Source organism: Lytechinus pictus, chromosome 10, assembly GCF_037042905.1.
Source record: "Lytechinus pictus isolate F3 Inbred chromosome 10, Lp3.0, whole genome shotgun sequence".
NCBI classification, from domain to species: Eukaryota; Metazoa; Echinodermata; class Echinoidea; order Temnopleuroida; family Toxopneustidae; genus Lytechinus; species Lytechinus pictus.
The window spans coordinates 17,548,893-17,573,843 of NC_087254.1; the positions used below are offsets into that span (position 1 = coordinate 17,548,893).

The 24,951-nt window shown below is 36.6% G+C and overlaps 1 protein-coding gene across 3 annotated transcripts in view; it reads right to left on the minus strand.

The window, feature by feature from the left end:
- Window positions 1–4,655: 4,655 nt before the first annotated feature.
- LOC129270267 (fas-binding factor 1 homolog) overlaps window positions 4,656–24,951 on the minus strand; it is a 45,629-nt gene continuing 25,333 nt past the window's right edge. For 2 of the 3 annotated variants that reach the window (XM_064105447.1, XM_064105448.1), the window contains 10 exons: window positions 24,027–24,311; window positions 23,090–23,389; window positions 21,352–21,528; window positions 17,216–17,413; window positions 16,658–16,780; window positions 14,826–14,969; window positions 13,792–14,094; window positions 11,489–11,645; window positions 7,988–8,178; window positions 4,656–7,143 (listed from right to left, as the gene is read on the minus strand). In XM_064105447.1, the coding sequence (XP_063961517.1) occupies window positions 7,066–7,143; window positions 7,988–8,178; window positions 11,489–11,645; window positions 13,792–14,094; window positions 14,826–14,969; window positions 16,658–16,780; window positions 17,216–17,413; window positions 21,352–21,528; window positions 23,090–23,389; window positions 24,027–24,311 (1,956 nt within the window). In that variant the 3' untranslated portion in view covers window positions 4,656–7,065. The remainder of the gene's footprint in view (window positions 7,144–7,987; window positions 8,179–11,488; window positions 11,646–13,791; window positions 14,095–14,825; window positions 14,970–16,657; window positions 16,781–17,215; window positions 17,414–21,351; window positions 21,529–23,089; window positions 23,390–24,026; window positions 24,312–24,951) is intronic. The other variant, XM_064105449.1, reaches the window with a different exon arrangement.

Here is a 24,951-nt window from a genome sequence, read left to right on the forward strand (position 1 = left end):
GCGCCTCATAAATGCTATATATTAATTCAATGTATACTTGTAATAAAGTCAACTGTTGACTGAAGTTTTATGTCAATAATTTGCTGGTACAGGGATGTGAAATAAATGGAGGTAATTTTATCCCAAATGAAAATCAACTTAGTAGATGTATCATATGTCAGTCAGTTGTATATACAGTGCGTCCCAAAAAAAAGGAAACCCGGATTCCCATGTCTTTTTTTCTTCAAAGGCAAATAAATTATGATATTTCATATACATAATCATATAAATCAATGATTCCTCTTTATTTTGATACCTAACATGAGACGAACACTTCAGCAAGATGAGTTTGAAATTTGAATGTCAAAACCAGATGAGTTTGAAATTTGAATGTCAAAACCAGGATGCGCAGAAAAATTGGACAAGATTGGTTCGAGATGCTTATTCGACGATTGGCTCATTAGCTTTATTTTGTATTCTTTGTTAAGATTCTCTCACCGATCCCTAAAATGAGAGTGGATTCAGATTCACATGTGAGTTTCTGCGCAAATCGTTTCTGATATGCCTCAATATCTATTGTTTGTCATCTGCCATGTGTGAACGATTTGCTTAGCTGTTGGTTTCAAATTTGATACGAGATTCCGCTCTTGCCAAGAGTATCAAATTTATAGTAAAAAACATATTTGATAATTGTGAAATCTATCTCTGAAAACAGGTTTCCTTTTTTTGTGGGATGCACTGTAGTGTAGGGGGTAGTTTGAAAGGTGGTGGCTGTGCCTCATTTTAAGGTAGACATTATACTGGGTGTCTCATAAAAAAGCTGAATAGTGGAAAATGCCGATGGGTCAAACCATGGTAAAACAAATTGGTCTCATTGTCGTGTAGCCCGTTTGCCATTTTGTCTGATTTCCAGTAAGGCTATACCAATGTCTAATATCCACTTGATTTAAATCAACTAGATGTAACACCACTTTGTCTATATGGTTACATGAATCGTTTATTGAAAAAAAAAAGTTTTTATTTGACAATTTAGTAAAAAAAAACAAATATAAATGGATGAAGTGAAAATTAGAGCAAGCATAGTGCAGAATAAATTCCAACTAGACTGTCTTTGTAACTTCTGAAGATTTCCATGGCGAAGAAGAATTCCAACTAGACTGTCTTTATCACTTTGGAAGATTTCCATGGCAAGGAAGAATCGTGGAGTAGGCTTCACGGTACACCATGTATCTTTATGGTGAGATAAGTGCAAATAAGTGGTGTTACACCTAGTGGATATAAGAGTAAATTGGTATCGCTGGATACCTGGTGTACCCCCGGGGGACTGGTCAAATATATTGCTGTACACATGCTTGACCAAAAAAATAACATGTTTAAAGGGGATTTTTTTCAGTTTTGGATGTGGGCGCGGGTGCACTCGTTAAGGGTATCAAAGACACAGATTTTCAAAAAAGGGGTGGTTTTCAAAGACCAGGGTCAAACGTATTTAGGGTATGTTTTTTCCAAAACTTTTTTTTAAAGACTAGCCAAATGTGTTTAGCGTATGTTTTTCCCCTCAAGCTCTTACCCGAGGGCTTTTTCCTCCTCGTTTCTGTGTTTGGGTGCTTTCCGATTGTTGGATTTTAACCCTATACTGGTTGGCATGCAATACCCATGAATATAGTTTTGTCTATAACTTATTGTTAGCAAGTAGACAAAACTTGTTTAGGGGTCATATTCTGGCGACAACTTGTTTAGGGGCCAAAATGTGTAAAAGAAACCCGCGAATAAACTTGTTTAGGGGGTTATTTTGCCCACAGAGAAAAACTCATTTAGGGGGTGTTTGGAAATAATTTGTTCACGCATGTGTTCATCAATACATTTGACTGGCCCCCCCCCCCCCCCCCGGGGGGTGTACCGTGAAACCCGTCTTTCTCTTTTGTTTGTCTCTCTCTCTCTCTCACACACACATACCCTGTCATCCTGTCCTTTAAATTCTCTCTTCCTTCAATTTTAATTCTGTACCACTTACTTCTCTGTTAACTCTTGATGTCAACAGCATTTAAAGTGTATCATGAGAGATTGTTAAGTGAGATTGATTGTTCAAAACAAATATACTGGTATTGGAATAATTGAAGGTACATATAATATAGTATAACAAATATACTGGTATTGGAAATGAAATAATTGAAAGTACATAATATAATAATATAGTAGGTAACTTGATCTCCATCCAATAAATGACTAGTGCATGATATGGAGCTCATATATTATTTGGACCATCAGGTGATTGGTACAACCACTTGCAGTGTGTTTATCTAAATTGACCCAAGGGTTATCTATACTGACCCAATGTTTTCTATCAAATGGAGAATCAACAGATATTTTATTTTGATTGGGCACCTGTCTGATCAAAATCATTTTAATTTAAAATTGCAAAATTTATCCTGTAAAACACTTTCATTTCACATTCTCCCACATAATAACTGTTTTAGGGCATACAAATGAATGTGGAGCATTGTGGCCCAGTGGATGAGTCTTCGGACTTTGAAACAGAGGGTCATGGGTTCGAATCCCAGCCAGGAATGGCGTAATTTCCTCCGACAAGAAATTTATCCACATTGTGCCGCACTCAATCCAGGTGAGGTAAATGGGTACCTGGCAGGAATTTATTCCTTGAAATGCCACCGCACTGTAAAAGGCTGTGGGGGCTAAAGCCCGGGTAATAACATCTAATGAAGCGCATAGGGACGCATTTGGGAGTGATATGCGCTATATAAGCATGTTAGTATTATCATTATTATGTAATCAAGTAATGGATTAGAATAGTGATAGCCACATTTTGCAGGATTTATCAAAACTAATGGCAGGTTTTACATAGAGGTGATGTGGCTCAGTGGATGAGTACCTGCACTTTGAACCACAAAGTCCAGGGTTCGAACCCCTCCATGGCACTCGCGTCCCTTCCATCAGCAAGGCGTTTATCTACATTTGCCACTCGATCACCCAGATGTAGTAAATGGGTACCTGGTAGTAAGGAATTCCTTGAATGCTCATGCACCTAATTGTATTATGTGGTACACTGAAATATCCCCAAAAAATACATATTTGTGATATGAAATTTTTTCCACATTTATTTATTGGTACTGGTCTCTTGAAGCGCATGACAATATGACGATCATCAAATTTTTCCACTTGAGTGAGCAACAGGTTTACAAAGTCCATGAAAAACGATTCCCACAAAATTAACGGTTACTAGTTTATGAACAAAAGTATTCATTTAAAGAGCGTGTGGACTTTAGCCAAGAATGATTTGAAGATATATTTTCCCTTTCATACATGTACTTGTTTCCCTAGCCAAAACACTCGCTTGAAAGCCACAGCCCCCCCCCCCCCCCCCCCATTCCCACACACCAAGACCATGGACCCTTTGTGCCTAGACTATCATGATGACATCTGCTTTGCATGAAGCAGTGATTCACATGAATAAAGCTTGATTTTTCTTCTTGTTAACCCTTGCAATGCCAGGGCAGAAAGTGTAGTAACAAGTATGAACTGAAGTATGAAATATAAACCCCCTTTTAATGACAAAACTTACATTAAGAAAACAATAGAGAAGTCTGAAATGAATTTTTGTTACATTGTATTGTTTCATTTAGTGTCATCAGACCGAGCAAGCACATAAGTTATGTTTACCTAGGCTTTAAAATTTATTTGGATAAAAATCAAGTGTGCTTAGTTTCTATATACCCACATTAAGCCCCCAAAAGAGAGAAATGCTCAGTATAGTCACTTTGTTATTGCGCTTTTACCCTTGACACATGAAAATCATTATTGCTCAAACCATTCTGTGACCTTTACAAGAATGGACAGTGTTCACTCGAGCATAAGATTCTGTCAAAAATTGTACTCTCGCCTGATGGATGAGACCAAACCTAAGAATAGATGTGAATAAATTATTTCCATGTTCCATTCTTTTTTTCAATTTTGGAGACTTTGTTAAAGTGTAAGCTTTTTATTGGTATACACTGTATATTTGCATATCATTATTATTTATTTTTAATATGACAAGGATTATTTCGAATAAAAGAAAATAACATATAAATTGCACTCAATTTTATTTCAATGTTAATTTACTATTACCATTCATATACATAAACTCATTGCATGTATAAAAACATTGGCCAATAATAAATAGACATACATATTGCTTTTTGATTGACAAATAAAAAGGAATACTCTGTGGAGATTGAACAGATTATCACATGAATGTTGAATACATATCCAGTACAGTCTCAAGGTGAATGCAATTGAATACTAATTATTTCATTTTTAAAGATAAATGAATGGAGTTGAAGTAAACACTGCTTTCACAAGAAATTCTGTAAAACCAAAGATATTATTGTCGCCATATCATCCTAGATCCACATCTTGTAGTCTTAAACGTACATAAACTGAATTTTTTCAAATTATGAAATCCGTAGCTGAAAAACAATCATGCCGAAGATCTGCAACACAGATAAGCACATGTGGGGCAGTGTATTACCGGTTTAATTGGTTGGAAAAATACCTGACATTTTGGTGAAATGTCATGCATATTTTGCTTATAAGTCAGCAATTACCCAATTTCTTCCAAAATCCTTTTGCTGATTCTCATTACTTGTTAATGGTTGTAAAATACAATAAAGAATTTTGTAATAAGTATAATTTAACATTATTTTCCATTCAGTGTTCCCTATTTAAATAGAAGCAGCACAATATCAATATAACAAACACACTGACATTTACCAGTATTAAAAACAACATACATGGTTCTTTCTTCGTAACTAGCCATTGTTTAACCTTCACATTTCAAAGGAGATAACAAGTTTAAAGTTCACCCCTCAAGAGCGAGATGGCAACGACAGCAGATAAGCAGCCCTAGTTGAAGATTAACAATACAGTATGCACTCCCACACTGATAATTGTGCTGTACACAGAAACAAGTAAACCAAACTCAAATCTAGGGCCTATTGTCTAAATATTTTAACCATTAAAAAAAACACTATAAATTTTGTTAATCAGTTTAGAAAAATTAGGCAATTAACATGAACACAGGAATAAACCTTTGTAAAAATAGGATGAGTTTTGTCAGGCTCTGTTATGTACTACTACGTTTGGGAAGGATTATCATTAACATTATGTTCGTTATTTATTGACTTTTCTTTAACCCTATCTTGACTGGGCTTTTTCAGACCAGGATATACTGGGGGGGGGGGTCAAATTGACCCTTCCCCCTCAGATCTCGGCCGCTGATTGCACGATCTGTAAACTACAAGACTTTATAGTGAAATTTTCAAAAAATTGTTTGTTTTTTATAAATTAATTATGCAAATAAGCGTAAGAAATTGGCCCTAAATTTGGGTTTTTGTGTATGTTTTTGCCTTTGACTCAATTTGTATTGCTAGTAGAATGCTAATTTTTGGTGAGTTTCAATTTTAACATTTTGGACAAATATCTACAAAAAAATTACAAAAATATAATTAATTTCTTATGTATTTTATTGTTTTTAAAATTCTTATGTATTTCTTTTTTGTTTTTTTTACTTTTGTTTTTTATCGTTTTTTCCGATGAAATTTAACATGGACCCTTTTACAATCGTAAATAACATAAAATAAATCCATTTAAACCAACAAAAGTAAAAATAATCATACATTTATGATTTTTTGTTGAAAAACACAATTTGCATTGACTTTGTACACAGAATCACGTTTTTTAGCAATTTTGGGTCTCACATGCACTTGCAAAATGTTGCGTTATTTCATTACCGCATACCCGGGCATCGAAAATTTGGTCTCAAAAGATGCGTAAGACTTAAAGGTAAAAAGTCAGCGAGCGGCGCGGTCAAAAAAAATTTGCGCAAAGGCGTAGTGACGCAATTTGTTGAGGGGGTTAATTTGACCCCCCCAGTTCAATAAGGGTTAATATGATGGTATTCAGTGAAAGAAAGACTTGATTCAACACGGCTATGCCTTGTTGAATAGAGCATCTTTCGTTCACCTTAATGCAAATTCTTGCACCATCGCACTCATGCCTATTCTCTATTTGTATAATATATAATATACATGTACAATAAAGGCTCGACACTGAATGTGAATTTTTTTTTTTTTCAAAACTGAACCTTCAAAGAGTGATTTCAATTGACTGCATAGTTAGGACCACTGATACTCAGTAGGAACTATTTAATAACTCCAGGTAAGAGGATTCTAGATGACCGCTGGTACTCAGTAGGAATTATTCAATGTCTAGATGACCACTAGTACTTGGTATGAATTATTCAATGTCTAGATGACGGCTGGTACTTGGTATGAATTATTCAATGTCTAGATGACCACTGGTACATGGTATGAATTATTCAATGTCTAGATGACCACTGGTACTTGGTATGAATTATTCAATGTCTAGATGACCACTGGTACTTGGTATGAATTATTCAATGTCTAGATGACCACTGGTACTTGGTATGAATTATTCAATGTCTAGATGACCGCTGGTACTCAGTAGGAATTATTCAATGTCTAGATGACTGCCTGTACTAGGTAGAAATTATTCAATGTCTAGATGACCGCTGGTACTCAGTAGGAATTATTCAATGTGTAGATGACTACTGGTACTTGGTAGGAATTATTCAATGTCTAGATGACCGCTGGTACTCAGTAGGAATTATTTAATGTCTAGATGACCGCTGGTACTTGGTAGGAATTATTCAATGTCTAGATGACCGCTGGTGCTCAGTAGGAATTATTCAATGTCTAGATGACCGCTGTTAATCTGTAAGAATTATTCATTGTCTAGATGACCACTGGTACTCTGTAAGAATTATTCATTGTCTAGATGACCGCTGGTACTCTGTAAGAATTATTCAATATCTAGATGACCGCTGGTACTTTGTGGGAATTATTCAATGTCTAGATGACCGCTGGTACTCTGTAAGAATTATTCAATGTCTAGATGACCGCTGGTACTTTGTAGGAATTATTCAATGTCTAGATGACCGCTAGTACTCTATAAGAATAATTCAATGTCTAGATGACCACCACCTGGTACTCAGTAGGAAATATTCAATATCTAGATGACCGCTGGTACTCTGTAAGAATTATTCAATGACTCCAGGTAAGACGTCTCTTCTTCTAAGAATTCTTTGTCCTGTTGAAAATAAAACAAAGGTTTAGAAATGAAAAAAATTACAAGAGTTTATCTGATCTACAAATTTTAAACAAATCCACTAGTAAACTAAAAAATACAAAAATACATTTGTATCATATTCCTATTTCTGATACAGCTATTGAAATGAATAATTCTAAAAACATGATTTCTCAGATTAGTTTTTAATCTTGAATATATTTAAGGGGAAGTCCACCCCAAGATAAACTTGATTTGAATAAAAAGAGAAAAATCAAACAAGGACATCGCTAAAAATCCATCAATTAGTTATTACATTTTAAAGATTGAATTGTGGTCAGTGTGCAAATGAGGAAACTATTTTCTTTTATTTTTTTTACATGAGATGCGAAATTGCTTACTTTTTTCTTCATAAGAATATGAAACAAGGTTGGATTCCTCCCTTAACATGTGGCATTCTCCTTGTTTGAACCTATACTGATTCCCTGAAGTGCTTCCTAGTTGTAAACTCAACAGAACTTGAAGTGTTTATAATTCATAAAATAACAAACTAAATCATGAGTGGGTAATGCCATTGACTCTCTTATTTTCATATCACTTTGTATAATTAAACTATTTTGTGAAAAATAACCAAAGTTAAAAAAAAGACCCTCTTGTTTCACATCCAATTACTATGAAATTATTGGCATTATGCATATTAGATTTTTCTCTATTTAATCAAATCACTTTTTTGTTTAGGTGGACTTGCCCTTTAAGGAAACCAAACAAGATACGATATCAGTTCAAAGTTCCCTACACTATGCATGGTATCTAAAACTAAGTAATATGCATGATATCAGTTATCTTTTTTCAAGTGGGTGCTGTTTACCTTCTCGGCAGCAAGTTTCCAAACGTTAACAGTCCTATCATGTTCTGCCTTGTTAAGAAGACTGTCTGCCATGTTAGAAGGCATTACCTCACTCCCAGGGTAGTGTGAAGACATCATGAAACCAGGACCAGCTGCCGATGACATCATCATAGGGATTGGGTTTGAGAGAGGGACCTGAGAATGCCGGGGTACTGTGTGTTAAAGAAAGCATAAGATCTTATCTTTGGTGGTGATTTGTGTATGGTGGGTGGTATATAATATGGGGATTGTGGTTAAAGGGAAGGTCCGGGATGAAAATGTTTACATCTTAATAGAGTAAAATTTACAGAGCAAAATGCTGAAACTTTCATCAAAATCGGATAAAACAAATAACGAAGTTATTGAATTTTAAAGTTTATCAATATTTTGTGATAACATTTATATGCACATCATGAATATTCATTAAATGGGCTGATGTCACATATTACATGAAATGATGTTTCATTTTTACATTCATGTGTAAATGATGTTTCTTCTTTATGATGAAATAAGTTGTGGCAATAAATAACTAATGCACTTAATCAGCTGTCAATCCAATTGTTTTAATTCTTGGTAGAAAATTTTTGAATAAACCTAATAAAATAAAATACAAAAGAACAAGTGGGGATATAACATCATCAGTCCACCTAATGAATATTCATAAAGACATGCCTAGAACTGTTTCACCAGAATAATTCAAATCTTTAAAATTCAATAACTTCATTATTTGTTTTCCGATTTTGATAAAATTTTCAGCATTTTGCTTTGTGAATTTAATCTATTTGTTGAGATATAAATATCTCCAGCCTAGATCATCCCGTTAATATTTGGTGATGTGTGTATGGTGGGTGGTAGTATGGTGATTGTGGTTAATCTTTGGTGGTGATGTGTGTATGGTGGGTGGTAGTATGGTGATTGTGGTTAATCTTTGGTGGTGTTGTGTGTATGGTGGGTGGTAGTATGGTGATTGTGGTTAATCTTTGGTGGTGATGTGTGTATGGTGGGTGGTAGTACGGTGATTTTGGTTAATCTTTGGTGTGGATGTGTGTATGGTGGGTGGTAGTACGGTGATTGTGGTTAATCTTTGGTGTGGATGTGTGTATGATGGGTGGTAGTATGGTGATTGTGGTTTATCTTTGGTGTTGATGTGTGTATGGTGGGTGGTAGTATGGTGATTGTGGTTTATCTTTGGTGTTGATGTGTGTATGTTGGGTGGTAGTATGGTGATTGTGGTTATTCTTTGGTGGTGATGTGTGTATGGTGGGTGGTAGTATGGTGATTGTGGTTAATCTTTGGTGGTGATGTGTGTATGTTGGGTGGTAGTATGGTGATTGTGGTTAATCTTTGGTGGTGATGTGTGTATGTTGGGTGGTAGTATGGTGATTGTGGTTAATCTTTGGTGGTGATGTGTGTATGGTGGGTGGTAGTACGGTGATTTTGGTTAATCTTTGGTGTGGATGTGTGTATGGTGGGTGGTAGTACGGTGATTTTGGTTAATCTTTGGTGTGGATGTGTGTATGATGGGTGGTAGTATGGTGATTGTGGTTAATCTTTGGTGGTGATGTGTGTATGGTGGGTGGTAGTATGGTGATTGTGGTTAATCTTTGGTGGTGATGTGTGTATGGTGGGTGGTAGTTTGGTGATTGTGGTTAATCTTTGGTGTGGATGTGTGTATGGTGGGTGGTAGTATGGTGATTGCGGTTATTCTTTGGTGGTGATGTGTGTGTGGGGGTGGTAGTATGGTGATTGTGGTTAATCTTTGGTGGTGATGTGTGTATGGTGGGTGGTAGTATGGTGATTGTAGTTAATCTTTGGTGTTGATGTGTGTATGGTGGGTGGTATTATGGTGATTGTGGTTAATCTTTGGTGGTGATGTGTGTATGGTGGGTTGGTAGTATGGTGATTCTGGTTAATCTTTGGTGGTGATGTGTGTATGGTGGGTGGTAGTATGGTGATTGTGGTTAATCTTTGGTGTTGATGTGTGTATGGTGGGTGGTAGTATGGTGATTGTGGTTAATCTTTGGTGTTGATGTGTGTATAGTGGGTGCTAGTATGGTAATTGTGCTTAATCTTTGGTGTTGATGTGTGTATGGTGGGTGGTTGTATGGTGATTGTGGTTAATCTTTGGTGGTGATGTGTGTATGGTGGGTGGTAGTATGGTGATTGTGGTTAATCTTTGGTGGTGATGTGTGTATGGTGGGTGGTAGTATGGTGATTTTGGTTAATCTTTGGTGTTGATGTGTGTATGGTGGGTTGGTAGTACGGTGATTTTGGTTAATCTTTGGTGTGGATGTGTGTATGGTGGGTTGGTAGTACGGTGATTGTGGTTAATCTTTGGTGTGGATGTGTGTATGATGGGTGGTAGTATGGTGATTGTGGTTTATCTTTGGTGTTGATGTGTGTATGGTGGGTGGTAGTATGGTGATTGTGGTTTATCTTTGGTGTTGATGTGTGTATGTTGGGTGGTAGTATGGTGATTGTGGTTATTCTTTGGTGGTGATGTGTGTATGGTGGGTGGTAGTATGGTGATTGTGGTTAATCTTTGGTGGTGATGTGTGTATGTTGGGTGGTAGTATGGTGATTGTGGTTAATCTTTGGTGGTGATGTGTGTTTGGTGGTCAGTAGTATGGTGATTGTGGTTGAAGAGATAGAGACAATGTTCTTATAATAATAATAATATGCAACATTTGTATAGCGTTTAATATAAATGCTTCTAAGCGCTGCATATTATTACCCTGGCTTTAGCACAGCTATCCTGATCGGACGCATCGAGCATTCAAAGAATTCCTTCCTACCGGGCACCCATTTACTACACCTGGGTGAAGAGTGGCAAATGAAGATAAATGCTTGCCAAAGGACGCGAGTGCTGCCGCTGTGGGATCTGAACCCCAGACCTTGTGGTTCAAAGTCCAGAGACTCATCCACTGAACCACAACACCTCTACATCTTATTGATAGTAGTGATGGGTTTCTGGTGGAGAAATGGCAGTGGAATGATCACTGTGGTAGTAGCAGTTAATGTTTAGTTAGAAAAATAGTACCGAGCAGGAATTCTCAATTTTCTTGCTTGACTTAATCAGGCCGAAACATCATAAACCAAACAGACAGAACAAAATGGTTGTGCACACGCACCAAGATAACATTTCGGGCCGATAAATTCAAGCAAAAAACTGAGACTCCTGCTCATTTCTTTTATTTTATAACTCTAATTGGTTGACCAAGTTTTGGAAATAATAGTATCACATGAAAAATTTTATATATGCATGTAGATCTAATTTTGGTGTATATTTATAATTCGCAGTCTTTTGTAACACTGAATTTCTTTCATAGTTCTTTATTTTAACAATCCACTGGTCTGGACAAATTTTCACTGGTGCCCGACATCATTGGACGGAGAGACAATGTTCCATCACAAAGTAGAACCTATAATCTCGATCTGCTATGCAGGTGAGACATACAATCATAGATAAAGAGTCTGACTTACAGTGTATGTTTTGCATTGATAAAGATGAAGCACACTGTTTGCATAGTAATGACCCTGCTGAAATCTCTAATGATCTTTGATTTTCAGCTATCTGCACTCTATCCTCTGCTATCTTCCTTTCTGTTACTCTCAGTTCTTCAAGTTGATGTTCAAGAGCCTGAAACAAAGGTCATATGTAATGACAGATCACTGATATCAACTACATTATATATATATATAGATCAAGAAATAAAGTGCCAAGTTTAATGATTTCAGGTTATTACACTCTTTGTGACCTGCTTAGCATATCTACTATGAGGTGGAAGTAGAAATACGGAGACACATTTGAATTTTGGCGAGTAACAGAATTTGCAAATTTATTTGTGTAAGAAATCACGGCTTTTAGTGATTTTCGGTCTGACATGCACTTGTTGCGTAATTTTCGAACCATGTACCAGGTCATCATGAATTTCTTCTCGAAAGTTGCACGAGACATGAAAAATAAGTCAGAAAACATTGCATCAATATCATTTCTTCATGATTTCGACTAGATGGTTTGCCATGTGCACTATCAATGTTTACCGGTATTGCATGTTTGCTTAATAATAATAATTTCATTGGATAGATTTTCTTATTGGGATACCAGGAATATTCCACTTGGAATTAGGGCCAATATTACACTCATCTGCACCATGTGCATTCTCATGGAATTACTAAGTGTTACGATTGATCCAATCAATCATAACTCTATGGTAATCCATCAGTGTCATAAAAAAAAAAAATTTTATATTTTGAACAAACATGCATAATACATGTTGACATTGCTGGCCGTCCATAGTTATGATTGATCGAATCAATCGCAACTCTTTGTAAGACAGGCCCCTGGTATCACATCTGAGCCATCCAGTTTCAAATGAATATCATGCTCAAATATCTCATAAGTATCTTACAATACACATATACTGTATCTATCCTACACTTGATTTATATGAATGTAATATTTCTACAAAAAATTCAAATGAATCACTCAAAAATTAGAATGAACTTGATGATATGCCATGCTGACTTTGTCAAAGTGGTGATGGATTATGTGGAAATCAAACTAACTGGTATTAAATCAAGTGGTAATAAACTACATGTAGATATGGCGGGAGGAGGAATATTTTCTTTAAAATCATTCCTCCCTTCTCTTATTCCCATCGACTTAATACCACAATGTCCAGATTAACTGCCAATTGATATAAACTGACTTTGTATATTTTCTGTTTGGTATTATTCCTCACGGTCTAACCCTAGTTCGTCTTCAACCACTTCATCTACTAACCACTTCTTCTAATATCCAGTTTAGCCCGGGTACCATTTTGTCTGATTTCCAGTTAGACTATACCTATTTTATACAATACCAATCTGATTGAAAACCACTTGGTACATATGATTAGTTGAACTGTTTCATTTCATACCAAATTTTCATTTGAAAAATATTGAAAACAAGGAAATGAAGTGTAAATCAGACCATCTGCATAAATGAATAAAATAGTTAGACCAATTAATACCATGTAGTAATTAGAAATATCACTGAAGGTGAATACCACCACCCCACTATACCATTGCAACGGAATTTCCTAAACACTTCGTAAATGAATCTTGCATGTCTTTATCCAAGATGAATGTTTGTGCCAAATTTTAAAAGCAATGGTAAAATAAATGGGGAAGTAGTTTTCATGGGTTTTTGGCAATAACATGCTGTTACCATGGCAACACAATTTTAAGATCATTTGGAAAAGGGAATGGCATGTTTTTACCTGATGACCAATGCTTGTGCTAATTTTCATGAGCACTGACCAACAACTGGGAAAGTAGTTTGATTTTTGCCATATTATTTATTTTTATAAATTTAAATAAAATTATTTAAAAATTAGCTAAAAATTGAAGTAGTTTGATGCGCAAGATTTGCAACAGACCAACAGACTGGATGCCGATTCCTATCTTCAAACTTCGTTTGGCGGGGGTATAATTAGACCAAATGGCTGAAGTCATGGTGGTATCAGACAATCTGAGAAACAGAAATTACACCAATCTAGTGAAGAAAACCAATAGGTGATTTCAAATTCAGTGTAGACATTTGGTGTTGGTTTTCAGTCAAAGTCAACGAAGCTCCAAACCCAAAATGAAGCTGGTCCTGAGATAAATCTCACTAGGTGTTGAAATCTGATCTGGATCATTTTTATAAACTCAGATAAGGTTTTGGAGTTAAGGGGGGGCAATCTAACACCAGTGCCAACAACAGCACCAACGTCAAACATGAAATCCTGCATTCTCCCTACCTGTTTCCTTGTTATATGTTGCCCTTCTATCTTACGTGCCTTCACCAAAGCTGCTTCCCCTTCCTCCCTGACTCTTACTGCATCTGAGACCATCCCCTGGAGCTCCCTAGACCGGGTCTGAAGGGAGTCACCAAGCCGCTGGAGCCTCGCTTTCTCCGTCTGGAGCTCCTCCTGCTTCTTCTCTAGCTCCTGTCTTCGTAGCTCCAGGTCATTCTGCTCCTTACGAAGTGATTCTCTGTTCAGTGACATCTGGATGCGTTCTGCTGATAGACTCTCCAGTGTTCCTTCCCTTGTAGCCTGCTCCTAAAGATAAGGAATTAACATCATATAGTATTATCATTATCTCCAAGATGTGTAATTCTTAAATTGAAAAGGAATATTTTTTAATTTATTCAGACTACTCATTCCATAAAAAAACCAACAAAAATGTATGACCAGACCCAATGTTAATTATGGCATTGTTTTTAAATTGCTTTTTGTGGTTTCTCTGTCTTAATAATCTCTCAAAGGGTTTTGGCTTCAGTGCTTTGGTGCTTATTAGTGCATTCAAATGATAAATCTTACTTGACACACACATTCTTTTTACCGGAGTTGAGTGCAGCACAATGCTGACACATACCTTGCTAAAGGAATAAACATTATGGTTAAGAAGTTGAAACCCTGACCCTCCAATAATAATATTAATAATAATAAAGGATTTGTATAGCGCACGTATCCACCTTACTAGGTGCTCAAGGCGCTCCTATATTACCCCGGCTAAGCTAGTCTACCGATTCTGGTGCGCACAGCTTTTTGAGGAATTACTTCCTGCCGGTACCCATTTACCTCACCTGGGTCCAGTGCAGCACAGTGTGGATAAATTTCTTGCTGAAGGAAAACACGCCATGGCTAGGATTTGAACCCACGACCCTCTGTTTGAAAGGCGAGAGTCGGAACCACTAGACCACGACGCACCCACAATTGGAAAGCAAAATAGAGAACCACCTGACCATGACCCTTTTGGGTGTGCTTAAAATCACTGATAAACATCATACCTGAGAAGCTTTTGTAGATTGTTCTTTCATCTTTGCTTCCCATTCTCTTCTAGTTGTAGCAAACTGAGCACGCTCAGAAGCAAGAGCTTTTCTCTCTTCCATACACTGCTCCATGAGAGTCTTTTGCTCATTTAAAACAGCATTCTAATATAAAGAAGAAAATGGATTCGAGGTGGACATTTCACCAAATCCTTGGTTTTACTGGCTGAGAACAGATGTCTAAATGCAACCATTTGCTCTCAGACACAGATGACTTGTCAGTGCTGACAACTTTTATGACATATTTTCCATGACAATTGCTCTGGAACTCTGGGGATTGTTTAAAAATGATATTTAAACAGTCAAAATTGTCATGATTGTGACCTGCATTTGATTTCTGAGATGCACATAACAATCAGAAATGCCATGTTTGTGACCTGCATTCGACTTCCTAAAATGCACATAACAATAGAAATGCCATGTTTGTGACCTGCATTCGACTTCCTAAAATGCACATAACAATAGAAATGCCATGTTTGTGACCTGCATTCGACTTCCTAAAATGCACATAACAATAGAAATGCCATGTTTGTGACCTGCATTCGACTTCCTAAAATGCACATAACAATAGAAATGCCATGTTTGTGACCTGCATTTGATTTTCTGAGATGCACATAACTCTTTCTGCAACAGACCCTTACTTACTATCAGGCTTTTAAAAAAAATTGGCTTCCTCATACTGACCAGAATGAGCATAACACTGTTTTGCAAAAATAGGCAAAATAATAGAATGCCATCACTTTCTTATGTTGGTTTGTGTTGATAAATTACTTGTGATATGCTTGTCTAATTTTCACTACTTTTTCAAATTAACTTCTAGTTAGGGTACATTGGTCAGATTGAGATCAATCATATGTTTGCCACCAAACCAAGAAGAGTTCCAATCTTTCTTTTCATTTCAAGAATTTGTATAACCAATTCAATACTTAAAAGGAAACCAAAATGCAAGGGGACAATCGATCTTATCAGAAAGAATAAAATGAGAGGAGCAATGTAAAACTTGTTTTATCAAAATCAGTTATAGAATAAGCGAGTTATGGAAGTTTGATAAGTCTTGTACTTTCTACGGGGATCCTCAAATTGGCAAACATGCTTCAAAATCGCTGATTTATGGACAACTCTCCATTTGTTTTGTACGCAAATTTACAGATTTTCCCTTTTATTTTACATATTTCACATTATCTCCTCTTGACCTTCACATATGTGGTGTGAATTATATTCTCTCATGACATACACTATGCCCAAAAGGAGGCAAGATGAAATTCAAAAGATAATGGGGAAAATCTGAAAATTGGTGTACAAAAAAAAGGAGAGTTGTCCACAAAATCTGCCATTCTGAAGTATGTTTGCCAATTTGAGGATCCCCATAGAAAGAACAACAAGACTTTTTAAACGTCCATAACTTGACTATTTCAAAACCGATTTTGATGAAACTTGTTTTAAACTGTTCCTCTCATTTTACTCTTTGCAATAAGATTGCTTCTCTTCTTGGGTTTTGGTTTCCTTTAAGTGGCGCATGCATAAAGCAATTAGAATTAAAGAAACATACATTCAAGACATTTACATGTACATAACACTTAGATAAAATAACTGACACTGTAATTGCTGATACAAGATAATATTTTATTTAATGTAAGTTGATCAAATTACAATCAAAAGCGATAACTCATTCGTTTGTTTGTTTGTTTGTTTTTTGATCTATGCCAAATTCAAAATAGCTAAACATAAGTTTTAATCCTTATATTTGCATAAATACATGAGCAACACAATGCTAGTGATGAAATAAGCTTTACCTTTGCTTGTTGTAAAGATGCCTGTTCTGCAGCAAGATGATCTGACATTACTTTCCTTTCTTCTTCCATCATCTTCTGATTATTGCTTAGTTTATTCTGCTCCTGACGCAACCTCCATCTATCCTGTATTAGTAATTATATTCATTTGTTTCATACAAAATTACTTCACAAAAAAAATGAATGTAGAAGCTGTTGCAACACCCTTATACCTGTCTTAACTTCCAAGTGAAATTTTGGATCAACAGAACCAATTTGTGCATTTTATACAAGATGCATATACGCACAAAGTTCACCTTTATTTTGACGATACTCATTCATGCTAACCTTGAGAGATAGATTGACCACAATCAGGATAATGTGTATTCATTGCATGTAGGCCTACGAGAGTTTGGTTGAACACAATCGGGCCAGTGTGTTTCGATGCACGCAGGCCTGTTTGCACTCAAATTTTTGATGACATATCAGTATTCATAATTTTGTACAACGGTCTAAAATTATACAAATTGTTAACGGTTGGCATGTATCTCTGGGTAAAATTGTAAATGATAGACGACTGACCTGATCCATCTGAATATTCTGTTCTTTGATGTGAGCTTCAAGTCTTGATATTGTCGCTTGTAACCTCTCTCTTTCTAAGCTCATGGTTTCTTCTTGTTCCTCTAATCTTTTCTTAATTCTCTTTGCTTCTTCCTCTCTATCCTTTACCTCCTGGAGACGATTATCTAGCTGAAATTGATGTTCACCTGATACTCTTCCCTATGCACAGAAACAAAAAATACAATTGAAAATTGTAACATGTGGTATCCACAAATGAATCTCCATTTGACCAATGGTTTAAAATAAGCTATTAACCCTAAAAGGATTTATGCCCCCCCTCCCCCTCACGCTATATTCCTGGAACGCAAAACGATAGCACCGCAAAATCTTATGACTCTTTTCTTTAAATTCTTGCGCAACTTTTGAGACCATATTCGCGACGTATGGGTATAGCATCGCAATGCCACGTGACTTTTTATGAGACAATATCATGCCAAAAATGGCTTATTTTTAAACTTTGCGTACAAAGTCTATGGAAATGAATTTCGTAAGAAGGGTGATTATTTTTCATTTTAATTAGTCTGCTTAATCAATTTAGACTTTAATTTACTTGTTAGATGGGCAATAATAATTTCCATTTAAAAAAAATAATTAAAAACAACAAATTAAAATACAAAGAAATACATAAGAAAAAATAAAAATAGAATACATAAAGAAAAATTTGGCTTTGGCAATTTTTCTTTGTGGAAACCTGAAAGGACAAGTCCATCCCAACAAAAAGTTTATTTAAATAAAAAGCGAAAAATCCAACAAGCATAACACTTCTTCTAAATCGGACATAAAATAAGAAAGTTATGACATTTTTAACTTTCGCTTAATTTCACAAAACAGTTATATGCACATTCTGGTCGGTATGCAAATGACGGGACTGACGATATCACCAACTCACAATTTCTTTTATATTTTTTATATGAAATGTGAAATATTCTTATTTGCTCCTCATTGTCCTGTGAAACAAAATTTTCTCCTCACTTAACATGTGGAATTATTATTGTTTTAATATTTGAAGGTTCAGTCAAGTTGGTCCTTATTGTAAAATCTATCCATAGGGACAGTAAACGCAGCAGCACAGAATCAGTTGTCACATTTAAATTCCCATAACTGATGTGACATTCTAGCAGTGGGATGATAAAAAAAGTTATAAGGAACCATTTATTACACAAATATTCATATTACAGCACATCCCAAAATAAATGTCCCTCTGTCATTCAGCTCAATTAATTCTAAAATGTACTATACTTCTCAATTAAATTCATAGCACTAGAAAGCTCACTGCATTTTCTAACTTTTATGAAAATTTCATAGGTCTTGCTTCAGCGGTTTTGGTTACACATACTGTTATGTAACAGTGACGCATTTCAGGTCATTTCAACTTTGCAAGAATCTGAGCAGGGACATTTCCTTTATCTGACCAGGCTCATCACCTCACAAACTTAAGCATGTTCAGAAGGGCAAGTAACATCCAGAATGAAATTTGTTTTGATTATTGATACGGGAATCAGTGCACCAATCTGCAAGAAAATACGGAGGAGTAAGACAAGCTGAACAGTAAAGGACAAGCCACAAGTGTATCATAATTTGTGGAAGTGAAGGACTGTGTTTTTAATTCACGCAGACCTCAGTAACTTAATAACAAAACAGAAATGAAAACAAGAATGCAGAACTTGGTTAAAATATAAGTAAAGCATTGAATCTGGCATGGAACAAGCATGCCCTATTGCCACCCGACTGCTACACAATATATTGCGTATTCAAAATCACTGAAGAGAGACCAATGGCATTTTTAGAGAAGATAGAACATGAAATCAGCTTTCTAGTTCTGCACAAATAACTGAGAATAATACTTATTTTTATAACCAGTACTGAGTTCATACCTGTAATGAATTGATTTGATCCCCCACTAGATCCCCTCTCTCTACTCCAGCCTTAAGTGACTGTGTTCATACCTATAATGAATTGATTTGATCCCCTACTAGATCAACTCTCTACTCCAGCCTTAAGTGACTGTGTTCATACCTGTAGTGAATTGATTTGAATTCCCTACTAGATCCGCTCTCTCTACCACAGCCTTTTCACTGTGTTCATACCTGTAATGAATTGATTTGATCCCCTACTAGACCCACTCTCTCTACTCCAGCCTTTAGTAACTGTGTTCATACCTGTAATGAATTGATTTGATCCCCTACTAGATCCACTCTCTCTACTCCAGCCTTTAGTGACTGTGTTCATACCTGTAATGAATTGATTTGATCCCCTATTAGATCCACTCTCTCTACTCCAGCCTTTAGTGACTGTGTTCATACCTGTAATGAATTGATTTGATCCCCTATTAGATCCACTCTCTCTACTCCAGCCTTTAGTGACTGTGTTCATACCTGTAATGAATTGATTTGATCCCCTATTAGATCCACTCTCTCTACTCCAGCCTTTAGTGACTGTGTTCATACCTGTAATGAATTGATTTGATCCCCTACTAGATCCACTCTCTCTCTTCCAGCCTTTAGTGACTGTGTTCATACCTGTAATGAATTGATTTGATCCCCTACTAGATCCACTCTCTCTCTTCCAGCCTTTAGTGACTGTGTTCATACCTGTAATGAATTGATTTGATCCCCTACTAGATCCACTCTCTCTCTTCCAGCCTTTAGTGACTGTGTTCATACCTGTAATGAATTGATTTGATCCCCTACTAGATCCACTCTCTCTCTTCCAGCCTTTAGTGACTGTGTTCATACCTGTAATGAATTGATTTGATCCCCTACTAGATCCACTCTCTCTCTTCCAGCCTTTAGTGACTGTGTTCATACCTGTAATGAATTGATTTGATCCCCTACTAGATCCACTCTCTCTCTTCCAGCCTTTAGTGACTGTGTTCATACCTGTAATGAATTGATTTGATCCCCTACCAGATACCCTCTCTCTACTCCAGCCTTTAGTGACTGTGTTCATACCTGTAATGAATTGATTTGATCCCCCACTAGATCCCCTCTCTCTACTCCAGCCTTAAGTGACTGTGTTCATACCTATAAATGAATTGATTTGATCCCCTACTAGATCAACTCTCTACTCCAGTCTTAAGTGACTGTGTTCATACCTGTAGTGAATTGATTTGAATTCCCTACTAGATCCGCTCTCTCTACCACAGCCTTTTCACTGTGTTCATACCTGTAATGAATTGATTTGATCCCCTACTAGACCCACTCTCTCTACTCCAGCCTTTAGTGACTGTGTTCATACCTGTAATGAATTGATTTGATCCCCTACTAGATCCACTCTCTCTCTTCCAGCCTTTAGTGACTGTGTTCATACCTGTAATGAATTGATTTGATCCCCTATTAGATCCACTCTCTCTACTCCAGCCTTTAGTGACTGCGTTCATACCTGTAATGAATTGATTTGATCCCCTACTAGATACCCTCTCTCTACTCCAGCCTTTAGTGACTGTGTTCATACCTGTAATGAATTGATTTGATCCCCTACTAGATCCACTCTCTCTACTCCAGCCTTTAGTGACTGTGTTCATACCTGTAATGAATTGATTTGATCCCCTACTTGATCCACTCTCTCTCTTCCAGCCTTTAGTGACTGTGTTCATACCTGTAATGAATTGATTTGATCCCCTATTAGATCCACTCTCTCTACTCCAGCCTTTAGTGACTGTGTTCATACCTGTAATGAATTGATTTGATCCCCTATTAGATCCACTCTCTCTACTCCAGCCTTTAGTGACTGTGTTCATACCTGTAATGAATTGATTTGATCCCCTACTAGATCCACTCTCTACACTCCATCCTTAAGTAACTGTGTTCATACCTGTAATGAATTGATTTGATCCCCTACTAGATCCACTCTCTCTACTCCATCCTTAAGTAACTGTGTTCATACCTGTAATGAATTGATTTGATCCCCTACTAGACCCACTCTCTCTCTTCCAGCCTTTTCACTGTGTTCATACCTGTAATGAATTGATTTGATCCCCTACTAGACCCACTCTCTCTCTTCCAGCCTTTTCACTGTGTTCATACCTGTAATGAATTGATTTGATCCCCTACTAGATCCACTCTCTCTACTCCATCCTTAAGTAACTGTGTTCATACCTGTAATGAATTGATTTGATCCCCTACTAGACCCACTCTCTCTACTACATCCTTTAGAGACTGTGCATGGTTAGAACTGTTTTTCAGTGAGTCCACATGACATTGCATTGCTTTCCTGGTTTCTTCCACTTCTAAGCGACTTTGTACTCTTAGCTCTTCCATCTCTTGCTTGTGTATCTAGGGGATAAATATTAATCCAAGCACTTGTCTAGTATCTTAAAGGAGAATGAAACCCTTGAAACCAGCTGAATCCATATCAAAGAGAAAAATCAAAGAAACATATTGTTGAAAGTTTGAGGAAGATTGAATGAATAATAAGAAAGTTATGAGCATTTGAATATTGAGATCACTAATGCCATGTAGATCCTCCCATTGGCAATGCGACCAAGATCTGTGATGTCACACACGTACAACTCCCTCATTACTTTAGTACTTATTTCACTTATATTCTCACTTTTACAGAGTCTATCACAAGGTGAGGTGTTCTCTTTATGAGAGGACAAGTACAGAGGTTTCACAACATTATATCATTGATGAATCGTTTGTCATATGATTAGAATGAGCAAAAAGAGATGTTTCAGGGTATATTTTCAGTGTCCAAAAGGGGAGAGTTGTTCATCTGTGACATCATAGATCTTGGTCGCATTGCCAATGGGAGGATCTCCATAGCATTAGTGATCTCGACATTCAAATGCTCATAACTCTTCTATTGCTAGTCCTATTTTACTCAAACTTTTGTTGATCTTATTCTTTGATTTTTCTGCTTTCACAAAAGCTAACTTGCTCCAAGAGTTTCATTCTCCTTTAATAATATGTTTCAAAAAAACTTATTACAAATAAATAATGCAAATCATAGAGGGCATATATCCACTCTACCAAGTGTTCAAGGTTTTGTTGCACAAGCATTTCAAGGAATAAATGTCCTGCCTATAAATGTCCAGCCTGTTACCCACTTATTTCACCTGGGTACAGTACAATGTGAACAAATTTGTGGCTGAAAGAAATGAACACCATGGCTAGGATTTGAACCCATGATCCTCGGATTGAAAGGTGAGCATCAGAACCTCTCCAGGACACGCTCTTTGGGAGAGTACTTCTTCAAGGTTCAAGGTGCAAGAACCATTTGCCCACAATGCTCCCACATAATAAGGTACTTAACAGCTAAGAACAATAATCAAATAATTACTGATAAGAATAAATCCAAAAGATGACTTCTAACCAAAGGGTTGCTATTCCAACAAACTCAACCAACCCACAGCATTTATATTCCTTAAGAATTTTTCAAAATGTTTTTCGTTTTGTAAAAAAAATTCTACAAAATGTGTGATTGACTTTTAAGACAAAGTTTAATCCCTCAGCAACAATAACTTAACTGCCGCTGATAATTTACGACACGTAGGAAATCATAGAAATAATTCTTAAAGGTGTCATAACTTTGATTTATCGATATAACACCAAACATAAAATCAAATAATTTTTTACTGAGTTTTCTTGTCTCATGCTTAATTGCTGACAAGTACAACTGGATTAAGAGTGAATTTAAAAAAATTTGAGGAAAAAATGAGTAATATAACGTCTGGCGTTAGAGATATGTATCCCATTTTACATCCCATATCTATACCGGTGCTTAAACCCTCAACAGACTGGGGTTTTTCAGCTGTTCTACAGTTTAACTTAGAGTTCACCTTTGTGAATAATGAGTCTGTGTTTACTACAAAGCAGTAATAGATATACACACCTGCTTGAGTGTTTTCATTTCTTGACCATGCTCTGTATACGTCTGCTCTATCCTGGCTTGATGTTCACCTACGACCTTTGACCTCTCAACGATGATAGATTCTAGTCTTTCCTCATAGCGCTTGGCTGATTCTTGTGAATCTTCTTTTATTCTATTCTCTCTCTTCTTAGCTCCTTCTTCTAGGAGAGCTATATAGCTCTGATGGTTGGTGTCAACTGTCTCTAGCTGTTGTTTATGGTGCTTCTCAAGGAACTGAATAGAAGACTCGAGCTGAGATTTTTCATTCTCAAGCTGGCGAACCTAGATGATTGGTTGAAAAAGAGAATCATACCATCATTGATTGGAATAGAGTAATATTGAACAAGAAAAGGAGTAAGAATTTCAGCATGCTGAAACCCCATAAAGAATCAAACTTTTTATTTACTTAAGTTATTTCCAATAAATTTCAGAGGGATTCATGAATGGGATAACAAATTATTTAGAACATTTTTTTTTACTGCAATTCACTTCAGTTTGCTTTGCTAGCAAAACTCTTCCAGTATGAACAAGATGACAGCAAGGTCTTCACCTTCGCACTGATCATGCATGTATTATATAACTTACATGTAATCATTTCCTAATAGAAGCCAATGGAAATACAATGTCTCAAATAACTCTCTGTTTCAATAATAGCAGGTGAAATGTCAATAATCAGAATGATTTGCCACTAGGGCAAGCCTCTTATTACCGGTAATCCAAAAATGTATATGTTCAGGGAAGTGAAAACAAAAAACATGGCTACTACAACAGAGTATATGATTGGACTGTCATCCCTAAATTGGTGTAGTGGCTTTGTTGTTTTAGAATGAAAGCTGAAATGAGGACAATATACCACTTACATGTAGAAGTTTATAAAAGGATAAATAGGTCATAAAAATAAGGACAGAATTGATCCAACCTTATTCTCAAGCCAAGTGTTGCCTGATGACATTCCTCCAAAATTAGAACCACCAAGACCAGAACTACTACCAGGAGTAGCACCTAGACCATAACTGAGGCCTAGACCAGGACCTAGACCAGGAATGGATGACGGTTGTAGAAACTGTTGCTGCATCATGGCTTGTTGCTGCTTCATTGCTTCTTGTTGCTGTTGAAGGGCTTGCTGTTGCTGTTGTAGCATTGCCTTCTGTTGTTGTTCTTGTATCAGTCGCATCTGTTTCTCATGCTCAGCTGCCATTTGGAGCTGAAAGAAATATATAGTAGTTGGTAACTCTGTCCAGGATTTACAATCAATATAATTGATTCAAATGCTAATTCAATAATTGAAATCATTGTTTTACGTCACACAGAAATGGCCAAGGCTTTATAAGAAAAGAAATTATTTATCAGGATAGCTACAATGAGTAAAATTTAACCTTTTGTTCACAACGCAAAGAAAAAATCTGAAGAATTACTTCAAAATTTTCGGCTTACTGCTGCCTTCTTCAGCGATAACCGAAGTGACCTGATTTGACCTAGTGACGTAACGATCGATAATCGGGACGTAGACACTTAGTTAAGGGTTTGTGTCAGGAATCTTACATTGGAGACACAGAACGTTCCCTTAGGACCAGATTCCTAGAACACAGACGCCCTAGCTCCACTTCTTCTAAAGTATCGCAGCACATTCACATCAAATCATCTGGACATCAGCAAGGTACAAGTGCTGAACAGGGAGCCGCGGTACTTTGAGGTGTGAAAGAAGCGATTTACATCCAGGCGTTCAAACCTTCTCTCAATAGGGACGGAGGGCGAAACAAGCTTCCGAGTGTCTACAACCTGATTATCGATCGCTACATCACTAGGTCAAATCGGGTCACTTCGGTCATCGATGAAGTAGGCAG